The sequence below is a fragment of the Lytechinus variegatus genome, chromosome 7, assembly GCF_018143015.1.
Source record: "Lytechinus variegatus isolate NC3 chromosome 7, Lvar_3.0, whole genome shotgun sequence".
Lineage (NCBI taxonomy): Eukaryota > Metazoa > Echinodermata > Echinoidea > Temnopleuroida > Toxopneustidae > Lytechinus > Lytechinus variegatus.
The window spans coordinates 18,640,794-18,658,542 of NC_054746.1; the positions used below are offsets into that span (position 1 = coordinate 18,640,794).

Here is a 17,749-nt window from a genome sequence, read left to right on the forward strand (position 1 = left end):
ACATTATTATCATTTCCTTTTAATTTTTGACAAACTTCAATTTCAAGTGTAAATGAAGAGGAAGTTGAATGACAATCGTATCAGCCAAATATCACTTCTAGTAATTAGTATGGTAAATTTCTAGGGAGTGATCTTTCTGCTTGAATATTGATTTTGAGACATTCATTGAAGGATAATTATAGGTCTGGGAGTGGGGTAGACTTAAGGAGAAGGAATAACAATTCATGATTATCTTGAATAATGCAATGATGGTTTATAATAACAATTTTATTATTAAGGCTTAAGGTACAAATTATTAGGGGAGTGTTGGGAATCTACTGCTGATAGCAGACAGAGCACGGTATAACGATACCACTTTGACACTTTAATGTCTCCCTCTCAAGGTCACGATTTTATTATGTATCTTCAAACCTGGCCACCACAACCCTATCCCCTCCCTCTCTCTTTCTATCTTTTATTCTACTCTCACGCAAATACGCACGCCCGCTTTCCCTCGATGTCTCTTTCTATCTCTCTCCCTCTTCTCACTACCTCTACTATTGTTTTGAGTGATATTTGTGAGGATAATAGACACCCTCCTTATCATTTTGTCATTGTTCTTGATATCGTTGTTATGATCGACTCTCCTCTCTCTCACAATCGTCGTCGCCCTCATCACATCGGCTGCTGTTCTTATCATTTATTTGGAGCTCACTTTGTTTTCTAGTTGAAAATAATACCAGTAAACCTCAATCTGGAATAATATCTCATGAAGTGGATAGTGTTTTCTAGAGAAACATCTAGAAGATGGAAAATCCTAACTTCGATGAAATTTTCTTCTTGAATGTATGCGAAAGAATACAATGAGGGACAATGAATGTTTTTATGTGATTTTATTATCAAATGGTGCCAAAATATGAATTATAGTGGGACTACTTTCTGCGTAGATGTAGTTTCTTTGCGAACCATCGCTTGACACGCCTCCATCTACTCGGCCGTTGGAGTTTGTCGATTTGAGTTTGGATGGTATCAAGGCTTGGGCGGTGATCAGGATCATTTGCCATGCACTCAGATCCTATCTTGGTCAGTGTTCGAACCACGGGAGAGTGGAGATCTGACGTTAGGAGAAACATAAAGAGACGTAAAGGAAACGGAGATTATTATGCATTGAAACAAAATGATATTCAATGAATGGGTGAAATGAAAAGGAGAATCAAGAAAATGGTTGCGGTTTGATTATTTCATGAACAGATTTATTATAGACATCTATTATTTTTTGAACAACGAGTTTTCCATTCAATATTATGAGATGGTTATAAAGATAAGATAGTTACCTTCGAATATCTCTCCCATATCCGAAAAGATACGGCCGATCGAAAACACATCTGAAGCAACTGATGTCGGCTGTTCATCCAGGACAACCTCAGGTGCTATGTAGTCTGCCTCCCCTCCATGCACATATGCCATTTTCAGTTCTTTGGTGACCCCAACCATTTTTGCTGGTGCCGTTATTGTGCTCGCCATGCCGAAGTCGATGACGACGGCGTTGTATCTCTTACCGCGTTTTTCTAACAGCACGTTATCATTCTTCAAGTCATTATGGAGAAGTCCGTGATCATGGAACTCCTTCATTCCCTTGACGATATCTTCTGCGATCTTGACAATGTTGCTGACTGATAGCCGTGGTGGTGCGTGGAGAGGGTAGCCAGTGCCTGTCTTCTTGCATCCGATAAACTCGACGGCCTGGCAGAGTTCGTTTCCGAGGTCTAATGTACCCCAGAACTTTGGAAAGTAGGGACTTCCTGACAACATCTGTTGGATCAGTGCCTCCTTTGTAGCTCTGGTCCTTGTTGCCTTGAGTTCTTCAACCATTTCACCGGGCGACATAAAGTCGTCTGACCAAGACGGTTCTTTGACGGCAAGAGGGACGCCTGTAGAGCGATGACGTGCTAGAAGGACACGACCGTAGCTGCCCCGCCCAATCTCCACGAGCGTTACCAGGCTCTGCCAAATGAATTAAAAGATGTCCTTTAATCCAACTAGAAAGGTAACTCGTATTGATCGATGGAAGTGTGTGTCACTGTTTTGTGTTTTCATTTAGGGTTTAAATCATAAATGAAAATAATATTAATACAACAATATGGGGAACAATATGATCTACTCTCCTTTAACTTGTCTTCCCGAACATCACTAAATCAATGTCATATTTGAGATATTGTGCATGTATTAAAGATGAATTTGATCGACATTACCTTTACAGTCCATCCCATGTCAAAGGTCGAGAGGTCACTGAGTTTGAGAGTTTGACGCGTGACACTGGTTTGCAGCATTTTGATGACCTCTTCGTCAACACTCTTGTTTTCGTGGACAGATGTCTGTGGTGCAGACTGGCTGTCACAGTGGCTGTAAGGTAAGAACAAAATACATTATGCATAGTTATCACCTCTTAAAACTATACTTTTATTTACTGAAAAATGACTGCTGTGAATAGCTTTATCCGTAGTGAGTTTATAAAGTGTTTAGTAACTGACTTTTCAATGAAGCATCGATTCGCCTAATTGGCTACATTCAAAATGAATGCAATTTTAAAAGCTACATCCCCCAAGTCCTACCTTACAATAGAGGTCGATTTTTCAGAAGTGTGGGTTTCCTGATCCTTCGTCTCAAGGAAATCACCACCGGGGTAAGCTTCAGCTTCTTGCTTAGCTTTGAATAATTCAATGGCTTGAAGGATCTCATCACCGTGATCCGACACTGGTCCTTGGGCTAGTCGTCGAGGCCGATTTGCCATGCGTTGAGCTCTTCGTTTTCTCTGAGCTGACATACTGATGTCTGCCATTTTCAAAGTTTCTGAGATTGATAAAGGATAATGATACGTAAATCGTTTGTGACATAATCATGCAATGCTCTGAAACAAGATAGTTTCAGTAAGTCGTCATATGTATTTAGATTGTATTCTCAGATTTGATGTCAAGCAACATGACTAGAAAATCAGATTATTTTTGATTTCTTGTAAATTAATATTGTAAAAAGATCTTGCATAGATGTAAGAGTATTATGTCAGAAAATCAATTTCAAATAATATTACAAGACTTGATGATTTTCAGGAGCGGTTAATTGCAATTCGATTACCTGGTCAGAAATGGCCAATAAACTTGAGAACGAATCGATTGAATTGGGTAATTCAATTGAAGAAAAGTTTCGAAAGCGAGGAAGAAGCAATAGTTGCACTCCGAAAGCTAAATCAAAACTGAGACAAGGAACGTCACTGTTTGTTACTCAAAGATACCATTCAAAGGGCGCCCTTGTCAACCATTGTTTCGTCATTAGCTTAAAACTTTCAGCCAATGAAAAAGCGTACCCAACATCACATCAGTGTGCATACCCTATTGACCATTGTGTCGTCATGAGGTCAAAACTTTCAGCAAATGAGAGCGCGTATCAAACGGCACATTGCACAATATAATGTGCGCGCGGGAGAATCAGCATGCAAAGCCAATATTTTCTGGCGATTCGAAAACACAAGAGTGTCGATTGGCGTGTTTTTCCTAACTTGCCCTTTATGAGCTTTATTTGTCCAAATCATGTGTCATGTTCATGTGGTTTTCATTTGATCATTATATGCCTATTTCACGTTTTGAGGGAGAGGGAGAGGGAGAAAGAATTACAGGCGACAGAATGAAAAGACCGAATCGGGGGGGGGGGGGTGGTAAGATTCTAGTTTCTTTAATTTTCTGATGATTTATATGTTTTTGTTGAATAACTTTTAAAACACATTTTCTTCGTTAGTATTTTTTTGTATCTGGGAAGTAAAATGTGATTCTAGTATTGAATTTGTTTAGGTAAAGAGTACAATAAAGACAACTGTGAACCCTATCACTATTCGATTTGATTTTGTTTAATGGATAATTCAACAAAGTGCTTGAAGTTTATAAAGAGACCTCAGTAAGTTATTCTTTGGAAAAACATATTTGTCTTCGAAGATACCACACTCGTAATGGCACACAAACGAGTTGTTTATTCCAGTGCAGTGCATGCCGGACAGGAGTAGGTAAAATTCTAATGTTACCCTTGAAATAATTGATATTCATTATCCATTGTTGTTTACCAAAATACTTTTGAAACAATATGATTAATTGATAGTACTTTAGAAAAAAATAACCTTTCCATTTTTTTTCTTCTATGGACTTCCTTTTTGTCGTATACAAAAGAGTTCAGCTGTTTTTAGTCTGATTTCACCATTGATAATTATTTGTTCAGTACTCAATTTAGGAACTTTTTTTTTTGCTTTACAAAGGGCTCCCTCTGAGTGAATACATAAAGAAAATCTCATGGTTAATGGATGTTTTCTTTTTATTTTTTTAAACGAACTTCATAGGAGAATTTGGATATTAATCTTGTCAGCGCGGATGAGAAGTTCCTAGGGAGTGATCTTACTGCTTGAATATTGATTTTGAGACATTCATTGAAGGATAATTATAGGTCTGAGAGCGGGATAAACTTAAGGAGAGGGAATAACAATTCATGATTATCTTGAATAATGCAATGATGGTTTATAATGACAATTTTATTATTAAGGCTTAAGGTACAAATTATTAGGGGAGTGTTGGGAATCTACTGCTGATAGCAGACAGAGCACGGTATAACGATACCACTTTGACACTTGAATGTCTCCCTCTCAAGGTCACGATTTTATTATGTATCTTCAAACCTGGCCACCACAACCCTCTCCCCTCCCTCTCTCTTTCTATCTTTTATTCTACTCTCACGCAAATACGCACGCCCGCTTTCCCTCGATGTCTCTATCTCTCTCCCTCTTCTCACTACCTCTACTATTGTTTTGAGTGATATTTGTGAGGATAATAGACACCCTCCTTATCATTTTGTCATTGTTCTTGATATCGTTGTTATGATCGACTCTCCTCTCTCTCACAATCGTCGTCGCCCTCATCACATCGGCTGCTGTTCTTATTATTTATTTGGAGCTCACTTTGTTTTCTAGTTGAAAATAATACCAGTAAACCTCAATCTGGAATAATATCTCATGAAGTGGATAGTGTTTTCTAGAGAAACATCTAGAAGATGGAAAATCCTAACTTCGATGAAATTTTCTTCTTGAATGTATGCGAAAGAATACAATGAGGGACAATGAATGTTTTTATGTGATTTTATTATCAAATGGTGCCAAAATATGAATTATAGTGGGACTACTTTCTGCGTAGATGTAGTTTCTTTGCGAACCATCGCTTGACACGCCTCCATCTACTCGGCCGTTGGAGTTTGTCGATTTGAGTTTGGATGGTATCAAGGCTTGGGCGGTGATCAGGATCATTTGCCATGCACTCAGATCCTATCTTGGTCAGTGTTCGAACCACGGGAGAGTGGAGATCTGAAGTTAGGAGAAACATAAAGAGACGTAAAGGAAACGGAGATTATTATGCATTGAAACAAATGATATTCAATGAATGGGTGAAAATCAAAAGGAGAATCAAAAAAATGGTTGCGGTTTGATTATTTCATGAACAGATTTATTATAGACATCTATTATTTTTTGAACAACGAGTTTTCCATTCAATATTATGAGATGGTTATAAAGATAAGATAGTTACCTTCGAATATCTCTCCCATATCCGAAAAGATACGGCCGATCGAAAACACATCTGAAGCAACTGATGTGGGCTGTTCATCCAGGACAACCTCAGGTGCTATGTAGTCTGCCTCCCCTCCATGCACATATGCCATTTTCAGTTCTTTGGTGACCCCAACCATTTTTGCTGGTGCCGTCATTGTGCTCGCCATGCCGAAGTCGATGACGACGGCGTTGTATCGCTTACCGCGTTTTTCTAACAGCACGTTATCATTCTTCAAGTCATTATGGAGAAGTCCGTGATCATGGAACTCCTTCATTCCCTTGACGATATCCTCTGCGATCTTGACAACGTTGCTGACTGATAGCCGTGGTGGTGCGTGGAGAGGGTAGCCAGTGCCTGTCTTCTTGCATCCGATAAACTCGACGGCCTGGCAGAGTTCGTTTCCGAGGTCTAGTGTACCCCAGAACTTTGGAAAGTAGGGACTTCCTGACAACAACTGTTGGATCAGTGCCTCCTTTGTAGCTCTGGTCCTTGTTGCCTTGAGTTCTTCAACCATTTCACCGGGCGACATAAAGTCGTCTGACCAAGACGGTTCTTTGACGGCAAGAGGGACGCCTGTAGAGCGATGACGTGCTAGAAGGACACGACCGTAGCTGCCCCGCCCAATCTCCACGAGCGTTACCAGGCTCTGCCAAATGAATTAAAAGATGTCCTTTAATCCAACTAGAAAGGTAATTCGTATTAATCGATGGAAGTGTGTGTCACTGTTTCGTGTTTTCACTTACGGTTTAAACCCTAAATGAAAATAATATTAATACAACAATATGGGGGAACAATATGATCTACTCTCCTTTAACTTGTCTTCCCGAACATCACTAAATCAATGTCATATTTGAGATATTGTGCATGCATTAAAGATGAATTTGATCGACGTTACCTTTACAGTCCATCCCATGTCAAAGGTCGAGAGGTCACTGAGTTTGAGAGTTTGACACGTGACACTGGTTTGCAGCATTTTGATGACCTCTTCGTCAACACTCTTGTTTTCGTGGACAGATGTCTGTGGTGCAGACTGGCTGTCACAGTGGCTATAAGGTAAGAACAAAATACATTATGCATAGTTATCACCTCTTAAAACTATACTTTTATTTACTGAAAAATGACTGCTGTGAATAGCTTTATCCGTAGTGATTTTATAAAGTGTTTAGTAACTGACTTTTCAATGAAGCATCGATTCGCCTAATTGGCTACATTCAAAATGAATGCAATTTTAGAAGCTACATCCCCCAAGTCCTACCTTACAATAGAGGTCGATTTTTCAGAAGTGTGGGTTTCCTGATCCTTCGTCTCAAGGAAATCACCACCGGGGTAAGCTTCAGCTTCTTGCTTAGCTTTGACTAATTCAATGGCTTGAAGGATCTCATCACCGTGATCCGACACTGGTCCTTGGGCTAGTCGTCGAGGCCGATTTGCCATGCGTTGAGCTCTTCGTTTTCTCTGAGCTGACATACTGATGTCTGCCATTTTCAAAGTTTCTGAGATTGATAAAGGATAATGATACGTAAATCGTTTGTGACATAATCATGCAATGCTCTGAAACAAGATTAGTTTCAGTAAGTCGTCATATGTATTTAGATTGTATTCTAAGATTTGATGTCAAGCAACATGACTAGAAATCAGACTATTTTTGATTTCTTGTAAATTAATATTGTAAAAAGATCTTGCATAAGTGTAAGACTATTATGTCAGAAAATCAATTTAAAATAATATTACAAGACTTGATGATTTTCAGGAGCGGTTAATTGCAATTCGATTACCTGGTCAGAAATGGCCAATAAACTTGAGAACGAATCGATTGAATTGGGTAATTCAATTGAAGAAAAGTTTCGAAAGCGAGGAAGAAGCAATAGTTGCACTCCGAAAGCTAAATCAAAACTGAGACAAGGAACGTCACTGTTTGTTACTCAAAGATACCATTCAAAGGGCGCCCTTGTCAACCATTGTTTCGTCATTAGCTTAAAACTTTCAGCCAATGAAAAAGCGTACCCAACATCACATCAGTGTGCATACCCTATTGACCATTGTGTCGTCATGAGGTCAAAACTTTCAGCAAATGAGAGCGCGTATCAAACGGCACATTGCACAATATAATGTGCGCGCGGGAGAATCAGCATGCAAAGCCAATATTTTCTGGCGATTCGAAAACACAAGAGTGTCGATTCGCGTGTTTTTCCTAACTTGCCCTTTATGAGCTTTATTTGTCCAAATCATGTGTTATGTTCATGTGGTTTTCATTTGATCATTATATGCCTATTTCACGTTTTGAGGGAGAGGGAGAGGGAGAAAGAATTACAGGCGACAGAATGAAAAGACCGAATCGGGGGGGGGGGGGGTAAGATTCTAGTTTCTTTAATTTTCTGATGATTTATATGTTTTTGTTGAATAACTTTTAAAACACATTTTCTTCGTTAGTATTTTTTTGTATCTGGGAAGTAAAATGTGATTCTAGTATTGAATTTGTTTAGGTAAAGAGTACAATAAAGACAACTGTGAACCCTATCACTATTCGATTTGATTTTGTTTAATGGATAATTCAACAAAGTGCTTGAAGTTTATAAAGAGACCTCAGTAAGTTATTCTTTGGAAAAACATATTTGTCTTCGAAGATACCACACTCGTAATGGCACACAAACGAGTTGTTTATTCCAGTGCAGTGCATGCCGGACAGGTGTAGGTAAAATTCTAATGTTACCCTTGAAATAATTGATATTCATTATCCATTGTTGTTTACCAAAATACTTTTGAAACAATATGATTAATTGATAGTACTTTAAAAAAAAATAACCTTTCCATTTTTTTTTCTTCTATGGACTTCCTTTTTGTCGTATACAAAAGAGTTCAGCTGTTTTTAGTCTGATTTCACCATTGATAATTATTTGTTCAGTACTCAATTTAGGAACTTTTTTTTGCTTTACAGAGGGCTCCCTCTGAGTGAATACATAAAGAAAATCTCATGGTTAATGGATGTTTTCTTTTTATTTTTTTAAACGAACTTCATAGGAGAATTTGGATATTAATCTTGTCAGCGCGGATGAGAAGTTCCTAGGGAGTGATCTTACTGCTTGAATATTGATTTTGAGACATTCATTGAAGGATAATTATAGGTCTGAGAGCGGGATAAACTTAAGGAGAGGGAATAACAATTCATGATTATCTTGAATAATGCAATGATGGTTTATAATGACAATTTTATTATTAAGGCTTAAGGTACAAATTATTAGGGGAGTGTTGGGAATCTACTGCTGATAGCAGACAGAGCACGGTATAACGATACCACTTTGACACTTGAATGTCTCCCTCTCAAGGTCACGATTTTATTATGTATCTTCAAACCTGGCCACCACAACCCTCTCCCCTCCCTCTCTCTTTCTATCTTTTATTCTACTCTCACGCAAATACGCACGCCCGCTTTCCCTCGATGTCTCTATCTCTCTCCCTCTTCTCACTACCTCTACTATTGTTTTGAGTGATATTTGTGAGGATAATAGACACCCTCCTTATCATTTTGTCATTGTTCTTGATATCGTTGTTATGATCGACTCTCCTCTCTCTCACAATCGTCGTCGCCCTCATCACATCGGCTGCTGTTCTTATTATTTATTTGGAGCTCACTTTGTTTTCTAGTTGAAAATAATACCAGTAAACCTCAATCTGGAATAATATCTCATGAAGTGGATAGTGTTTTCTAGAGAAACATCTAGAAGATGGAAAATCCTAACTTCGATGAAATTTTCTTCTTGAATGTATGCGAAAGAATACAATGAGGGACAATGAATGTTTTTATGTGATTTTATTATCAAATGGTGCCAAAATATGAATTATAGTGGGACTACTTTCTGCGTAGATGTAGTTTCTTTGCGAACCATCGCTTGACACGCCTCCATCTACTCGGCCGTTGGAGTTTGTCGATTTGAGTTTGGATGGTATCAAGGCTTGGGCGGTGATCAGGATCATTTGCCATGCACTCAGATCCTATCTTGGTCAGTGTTCGAACCACGGGAGAGTGGAGATCTGAAGTTAGGAGAAACATAAAGAGACGTAAAGGAAACGGAGATTATTATGCATTGAAACAAATGATATTCAATGAATGGGTGAAAATCAAAAGGAGAATCAAGAAAATGGTTGCGGTTTGATTATTTCATGAACAGATTTATTATAGACATCTATTATTTTTTGAACAACGAGTTTTCCATTCAATATTATGAGATGGTTATAAAGATAAGATAGTTACCTTCGAATATCTCTCCCATATCCGAAAAGATACGGCCGATCGAAAACACATCTGAAGCAACTGATGTCGGCTGTTCATCCAGGACAACCTCAGGTGCTATGTAGTCTGCCTCCCCTCCATGCACATATGCCATTTTCAGTTCTTTGGTGACCCCAACCATTTTTGCTGGTGCCGTCATTGTGCTCGCCATGCCGAAGTCGATGACGACGGCGTTGTATCGCTTACCGCGTTTTTCTAACAGCACGTTATCATTCTTCAAGTCATTATGGAGAAGTCCGTGATCATGGAACTCCTTCATTCCCTTGACGATATCCTCTGCGATCTTGACAACGTTGCTGACTGATAGCCGTGGTGGTGCGTGGAGAGGGTAGCCAGTGCCTGTCTTCTTGCATCCGATAAACTCGACGGCCTGGCAGAGTTCGTTTCCGAGGTCTAGTGTACCCCAGAACTTTGGAAAGTAGGGACTTCCTGACAACAACTGTTGGATCAGTGCCTCCTTTGTAGCTCTGGTCCTTGTTGCCTTGAGTTCTTCAACCATTTCACCGGGCGACATAAAGTCGTCTGACCAAGACGGTTCTTTGACGGCAAGAGGGACGCCTGTAGAGCGATGACGTGCTAGAAGGACACGACCGTAGCTGCCCCGCCCAATCTCCACGAGCGTTACCAGGCTCTGCCAAATGAATTAAAAGATGTCCTTTAATCCAACTAGAAAGGTAATTCGTATTAATCGATGGAAGTGTGTGTCACTGTTTCGTGTTTTCATTTAGGGTTTAAATCATAAATGAAAATAATATTAATACAACAATATGGGGGAACAATATGATCTACTCTCCTTTAACTTGTCTTCCCGAACATCACTAAATCAATGTCATATTTGAGATATTGTGCATGCATTAAAGATTAATTTGATCGACATTACCTTTACAGTCCATCCCATGTCAAAGGTCGAGAGGTCATTGAGTTTGAGAGTTTGACACGTGACACTGGTTTGCAGCATTTTGATGACCTCTTCGTCAACACTCTTGTTTTCGTGGACAGATGTCTGTGGTGCAGACTGGCTGTCACAGTGGCTGTAAGGTAAGAACAAAATACATTATGCATAGTTATCACCTCTTAAAACTATACTTTTATTTACTGAAAAATGACTGCTGTGAATAGCTTTATCCGTAGTGAGTTTATAAAGTGTTTAGTAACTGACTTTTCAATGAAGCATCGATTCGCCTAATTCGCTACATTCAAAATGAATGCAATTTTAGAAGCTACATCCCCCAAGTCCTACCTTACAATAGAGGTCGATTTTTCAGAAGTGTGGGTTTCCTGATCCTTCGTCTCAAGGAAATCACCACCGGGGTAAGCTTCAGCTTCTTGCTTAGCTTTGACTAATTCAATGGCTTGAAGGATCTCATCACCGTGATCCGACACTGGTCCTTGGGCTAGTCGTCGAGGCCGATTTGCCATGCGTTGAGCTCTTCGTTTTCTCTGAGCTGACATACTGATGTCTGCCATTTTCAAAGTTTCTGAGATTGATAAAGGATAATGATACGTAAATCGTTTGTGACATAATCATGCAATGCTCTGAAACAAGATTAGTTTCAGTAAGTCGTCATATGTATTTAGATTGTATTCTCAGATTTGATGTCAAGCAACATGACTAGAAAATCAGACTATTTTTGATTTCTTGTAAATTAATATTGTAAAAAGATCTTGCATAGGTGTAAGACTATTATGTCAGAAAATCAATTTAAAATAATATTACAAGACTTGATGATTTTCAGGAGCGGTTAATTGCAATTTGAGAAACCTGGTCAGAAATGGCCAATAAACTTGAGAACGAATCGATTGAATTGGGTAATTCAATTGAAGAAAAGTTTCGAAAGCGAGGAAGAAGCAATAGTTGCACTCCGAAAGCTAAATCAAAACTGAGACAAGGAACGTCACTGTTTGTTACTCAAAGTCCTAATCAACACTCTCATATCTCTCGGTGTCAATGGTAAGGCACTTCAATGGTTTAAATCATACCTTACACTTCACTCCCAGGCAGTAAGGATAAACGGTTGCCTTTCTGATTTTTTACCACTTAAATGCGGAGTGCCGCAAGGCTCTGTGGGCGGGCCCACCATGTTCATGTTATATCTAACAGGTCTTAGGAATATTTTCCTTCAGCACTCACTCTCTTATCATATCTATGCTGACGATATTCAAATATATACGTCATTCAAACCCAATCAGAGCGATGCAGCTAGCGCTATCCACAATCTTGAGCGATGCGTTGACGATGTCCATATCTGGTTGAACTCACATTCACTTAAATTAAACTTTGCAAAATGTGAATTTATCATGTATGGATCCAAACCTCAATTAGAAAAGATTTCGATCAATTCAGTCACGCTCGCCGGCATGTAGTGTCCTTATCTACTGCCTGCCGTAATCTAGGTATTTTTCTTGATTCCCAAATGACAATGTCCACACAGATTCAACGTATCTCTCAATCAGTTCGCTATCAGTTACGCAACCTAGGCTTCATCCGTAAATACCTCACCCGCAATGCCACAGAAAAAATCACCCATGCTCTAATATCATCTCGACTAGATTTCGGAAATGCCCTAATGTTTGGTTTACCTCAAAATGCTCTTGCAAAACTTCAAAAATTACAGAATGCTGCTGCGCGTATAGTGACCCTCACCAATAAGCACAGCCACATCACACCCATTCTGAAATCGCTACACTGGCTACCTGTTGAACAACGCGTTATTTTTAAGATTCTTTTATTACTCTTTCACTGTACACATGGATCCGCTCCTCTCTATAACATCTCCTTGATACACCAATATGCCCCTTCTAGATCTCTTCGTTCTCAAGACTCTGGTTTGATGGTTATCCCTAAAATCAAAACAAAGTGGGGGGAACGTACATTTGCCCATGCTGGGCCATCCGCATGGAATTCTCTTCCTCGGACCATTAAAGATAGTAGCTCTGTTGAAATGTTTAAATCTAATCTTAAAACCTATATGTTTAATTTGGCCTACAATTGATATTTATCCCTTCTATTTGTCTTCAGCACTTTTAATCTAAATACTTTTCCTTCTTTTCACCTCTACTTTGCACTAGTGCGCCTAGAGCATTTGATATTCTTATGGATTTGGCGCCATACAAATCATATATATTATTATTATTATATTAAAGATACCATTCAAAGGGCGCCCTTGTCAACCATTGTTTCGTCATTAGCTTAAAACTTTCAGCCAATGAAAAAGCGTACCCAACATCACATCAGTGTGCATACCCTATTGACCATTGTGTCGTCATGAGGTCAAAACTTTCAGCAAATGAGAGCGCGTATCAAACGGCACATTTCACAATATAATGTGCGCGCGGGAGAATCAGCATGCAAAGCCAATATTTTCTGGCGATTCGAAAACACAAGTGTCGATTCGCGTGTTTTTCCTAACTTGCCCTTTATGAGCTTTATTTGTCCAAATCATGTGTTATGTTCATGTGGTTTTCATTTGATCATTATATGCCTATTTCACGTTTTGAGGGAGAGGGAGAGGGAGAAAGAATTACAGGCGACAGAATGAAAAGACCGAATCGGGGGGGGGGGTAAGATTCTAGTTTCTTCAATTATCTGATGATTTATATGTTTTTGTTGAATAACTTTTAAAACACACTTTCTTCGTTAGTATTTTTTTGTATCTGGGAAGTAAAATGTGATTCTAGTATTGAATTTGTTTAGGTAAAGAGTACAATAAAGACAACTGTGAACCCTATCACTATTCGATTTGATTTTGTTTAATGGATAATTCAACAAAGTACTTGAAGTTTATAAAGAGACCTCAGTAAGTTATTCTTTGGAAAAACATATTTGTCTTCGAAGATACCACACTCGTTATGGCACACAAACGAGTTGTTTATTCCAGTGCAGTGCATGCCGGACAAGCGTAGGTAAAATTCTAATGTTACCCTTGAAATAATTGATATTCATTATCCATTGTTGTTTACCAAAATACTTTTGAAACAATATGATTAATTGATAGTACTTTAGAAAAAAATAACCTTTCCATTTTTTTTCTCTATGGACTTCCTTTTTGTCGTATACAAAAGAGTTCAGCTGTTTTTAGTCTGATTTCACCATTGATAATTATTTGTTCAGTACTCAATTTAGGAACTTTTTTTTTTGCTTTACAAAGGGCTCCCTCTGAGTGAATACATAAAGAAAATCTCATGGTTAATGGATGTTTTCTTTTTATTTTTTTTAACGAACTTCATAGGAGAATTTGGATATTAATTTTGTCAGCGCGGATGAGAAGTTCCTAGGGAGTGATCTTACTGCTTGAATATTGATTTTGAGACATTCATTGAAGGATAATTATATGTCTGAGAGCGAGATGAACTTAAGGAGAGGGAATAACAATTCATGATTATCTTGAATAATGCAATGATGGTTTATAATGACAATTTTATTATTAAGGCTTAAGGTACAAATTATTAGGGGAGTGTTGGGAATCTACTGCTGATAGCAGACAGAGCACGGTATAACGATACCACTTTTACACTTGACTGTCTCCCTCTCAAGGACACGATTTTATTATGTATCTTCAAACCTGGCCACCACAACCCTCTCCCCTCCCTCTCTCTTTCTATCTTTTATTCTACTCTCACGCAAATACGCACGCCCGCTTTCCCTCGATGTCTCTTTCTATCTCTCTCCCTCTTCTCACTACCTCTACTATTGTTTTGAGTGATATTTGTGAGGATAATAGACACCCTCCTTATCATTTTGTCATTGTTCTTGATATCGTTGTTATGATCGACTCTCCTCTCTCTCACAATCGTCGTCGCCCTCATCACATCGGCTGCTGTTCTTATTATTTATTTGGAGCTCACTTTGTTTTCTAGTTGAAAATAATACCAGTAAACCTCAATCTGGAATAATATCTCATGAAGTGGATAGTGTTTTCTAGAGAAACATCTAGAAGATGGAAAATCCTAACTTCGATGAAATTTTCTTCTTGAATGTATGCGAAAGAATACAATGAGGGACAATGAATGTTTTTATGTGATTTTATTATCAAATGGTGCCAAACTATGAATTATAGTGGGACTACTTTCTGCCTAGATGTAGTTTCTTTGCGAACCATCGCTTGACACGCCTCCATCTACTCGGCCGTTGGAGTTTGTCGATTTGAGTTTGGATGGTATCAAGACTTGGGCGGTGATCAGGATCATTTGCCATGCACTCAGATCCTATCTTGGTCAGTGTTCGAACCACGGGAGAGTGGAGATCTGAAGTTAGGAGAAACATAAAGAGACGTAAAGGAAACGGAGATTATTATGCATTGAAACAAAATGATATTCAATGAATGGGTGAAAATCAAAAGGAGAATCAAGAAAATGGTTGCGGTTTGATTATTTCATGAACAAATTTATTATAGACATCTATTATTTTTTGAACAACGAGTTTTCCATTCAATATTATGAGATGGTTATAAAGATAAGATAGTTACCTTCGAATATCTCTCCCATATCCGAAAAGATACGGCCGATCGAAAACACATCTGAAGCAACTGATGTCGGCTGTTCATCCAGGACAACCTCAGGTGCTATGTAGTCTGCCTCCCCTCCATGCACATATGCCATTTTCAGTTCTTTGGTGACCCCAACCAGTTTTGCTGGTGCCGTCATTGTGCTCGCTATGCCGAAGTCGATGACGACGGCGTTGTATCGCTTACCGCGTTTTTCTAACAGCACGTTATCATTCTTCAAGTCATTATGGAGAAGTCCGTGATCATGGAACTCCTTCATTCCCTTGACGATATCCTCTGCGATCTTGACAACGTTGCTGACTGATAGCCGTGGTGGTGCGTGGAGAGGGTAGCCAGTGCCTGTCTTCTTGCATCCGATAAACTCGACGGCCTGGCAGAGTTCGTTTCCGAGGTCTAGTGTACCCCAGAACTTTGGAAAGTAGGGACTTCCTGACAACAACTGTTGGATCAGTGCCTCCTTTGTAGCTCTGGTCCTTGTTGCCTTGAGTTCTTCAACCATTTCACCGGGCGACATAAAATCGTCTGACCAAGACGGTTCTTTGACGGCAAGAGGGACGCCTGTAGAGCGATGACGTGCTAGAAGGACACGACCGTAGCTGCCCCGCCCAATCTCCACGAGCGTTACCAGGCTCTGCCAAATGAATTAAAAGATGTCCTTTAATCCAACTAGAAAGGTAATTCGTATAAATCGATGGAAGTGTGTGTCACTGTTTCGTGTTTTCATTTAGGGTTTAAATCATAAGTGAAAATAATATTAATACAACAATATGGGGGTACATATTATGATCTACTTTCCTTTAACTTGTCTTCCCGAACATCACTAAATCAATGTAATATTTGAGATATTGTGCATGTATTAAAGATGAATTTGATCGACATTACCTTTACAGTCCATCCCATGTCAAAGGTCGAGAGGTCATTGAGTTTGAGAGTTTGACACGTGACACTGGTTTGCAGCATTTTGATGACCTCTTCGTCAACACTCTTGTTTTCGTGGACAGATGTCTGTGGTGCAGACTGGCTGTCACAGTGGCTGTAAGGTAAGAACAAAATACATTATGCATAGTTATCACCTCTTAAAACTATACTTTTATTTACTGAAAAATGACTGCTGTGAATAGCTTTATCCGTAGTGAGTTTATAAAGTGTTTAGTAACTGACTTTTCAATGAAGCATCGATTCGCCTAATTGGCTACATTCAAAATGAATGCAATTTTAAAAGCTACATCCCCCAAGTCCTACCTTACAATAGAGGTCGATTTTTCAGAAGTGTGGGTTTCCTGATCCTTCGTCTCAAGGAAATCACCACCGGGGTAAGCTTCAGCTTCTTGCTTAGCTTTGACTAATTCAATGGCTTGAAGGATCTCATCACCGTGATCCGACACTGGTCCTTGGGCTAGTCGTCGAGGCCGATTTGCCATGCGTTGAGCTCTTCGTTTTCTCTGAGCTGACATACTGATGTCTGCCATTTTCAAAGTTTCTGAGATTGATAAAGGATAATGATACGTAAATCGTTTGTGACATAATCATGCAATGCTCTGAAACAAGATAGTTTCAGTAAGTCGTCATATGTATTTAGATTGTATTCTCAGATTTGATGTCAAGCAACATGACTAGAAAATCAGACTATTTTTGATTTCTTGTAAATTAATATTGTAAAAAGATCTTGCATAGGTGTAAGACTATTATGTCAGAAAATCAATTTAAAATAATATTACAAGACTTGATGATTTTCAGGAGCGGTTAATTGCAATTTGAGAAACCTGGTCAGAAATGGCCAATAAACTTGAGAACGAATCGATCGAATTGGGTAATTCAATTGAAGAAAAGTTTCGAAAGCGAGGAAGAAGCAATAGTTGCACTCCGAAAGCTAAATCAAAACTGAGACAAGGAACGTCACTGTTTGTTACTCAAAGTCCTAATCAACACTCTCATATCTCTCGGTGTCAATGGTAAGGCACTTCAATGGTTTAAATCATACCTTACACTTCACTCCCAGGCAGTAAGGATAAACGGTTGCCTTTCTGATTTTTTACCACTTAAATGCGGAGTGCCGCAAGGCTCTGTGGGCGGGCCCACCATGTTCATGTTATATCTAACAGGTCTTAGGAATATTTTCCTTCAGCACTCACTCTCTTATCATATCTATGCTGACGATATTCAAATATATACGTCATTCAAACCCAATCAGAGCGATGCAGCTAGCGCTATCCACAATCTTGAGCGATGCGTTGACGATGTCCATATCTGGTTGAACTCACATTCACTTAAATTAAACTTTGCAAAATGTGAATTTATCATGTATGGATCCAAACCTCAATTAGAAAAGATTTCGATCAATTCAG

The 17,749-nt window shown here is 38.9% G+C and overlaps 4 protein-coding genes across 4 annotated transcripts; all 4 read right to left on the reverse strand.

The window, feature by feature from the left end:
- Window positions 1-1,409: 1,409 nt before the first annotated feature.
- On the reverse strand, window positions 1,410-2,818 carry LOC121418068 (dual specificity testis-specific protein kinase 2-like). Its single transcript, XM_041611772.1, has 4 exons — window positions 2,592-2,818; window positions 2,232-2,382; window positions 1,471-1,983; window positions 1,410-1,427 (listed from the first exon to the last, which is right to left on the reverse strand). The coding sequence occupies exons 1-4, from the start codon at window positions 2,816-2,818 to the stop codon at window positions 1,410-1,412; spliced, it is 909 nt and encodes a 302-aa protein (XP_041467706.1).
- Window positions 2,819-5,186: 2,368 nt separating this feature from the next.
- On the reverse strand, window positions 5,187-7,094 carry LOC121418069 (dual specificity testis-specific protein kinase 2-like). The gene is made up of 4 exons (XM_041611774.1): window positions 6,868-7,094; window positions 6,508-6,658; window positions 5,589-6,258; window positions 5,187-5,368 (listed from the first exon to the last, which is right to left on the reverse strand). Exons 1-4 carry the CDS (start codon window positions 7,092-7,094, stop codon window positions 5,187-5,189), a joined length of 1,230 nt encoding a protein of 409 aa, XP_041467708.1.
- A 2,287-nt stretch (window positions 7,095-9,381) lies between these two features.
- LOC121418070 (dual specificity testis-specific protein kinase 2-like) lies at window positions 9,382-11,367 on the reverse strand. Its single transcript, XM_041611775.1, has 4 exons — window positions 11,141-11,367; window positions 10,781-10,931; window positions 9,862-10,531; window positions 9,382-9,641 (listed from the first exon to the last, which is right to left on the reverse strand). Exons 1-4 carry the CDS (start codon window positions 11,365-11,367, stop codon window positions 9,460-9,462), a joined length of 1,230 nt encoding a protein of 409 aa, XP_041467709.1. The 3' UTR covers window positions 9,382-9,459.
- A 4,094-nt stretch (window positions 11,368-15,461) lies between these two features.
- On the reverse strand, window positions 15,462-16,873 carry LOC121418071 (dual specificity testis-specific protein kinase 2-like). The gene is made up of 4 exons (XM_041611776.1): window positions 16,647-16,873; window positions 16,287-16,437; window positions 15,523-16,035; window positions 15,462-15,479 (listed from the first exon to the last, which is right to left on the reverse strand). Exons 1-4 carry the CDS (start codon window positions 16,871-16,873, stop codon window positions 15,462-15,464), a joined length of 909 nt encoding a protein of 302 aa, XP_041467710.1.
- Between the last annotated feature and the right edge of the window lie 876 nt (window positions 16,874-17,749).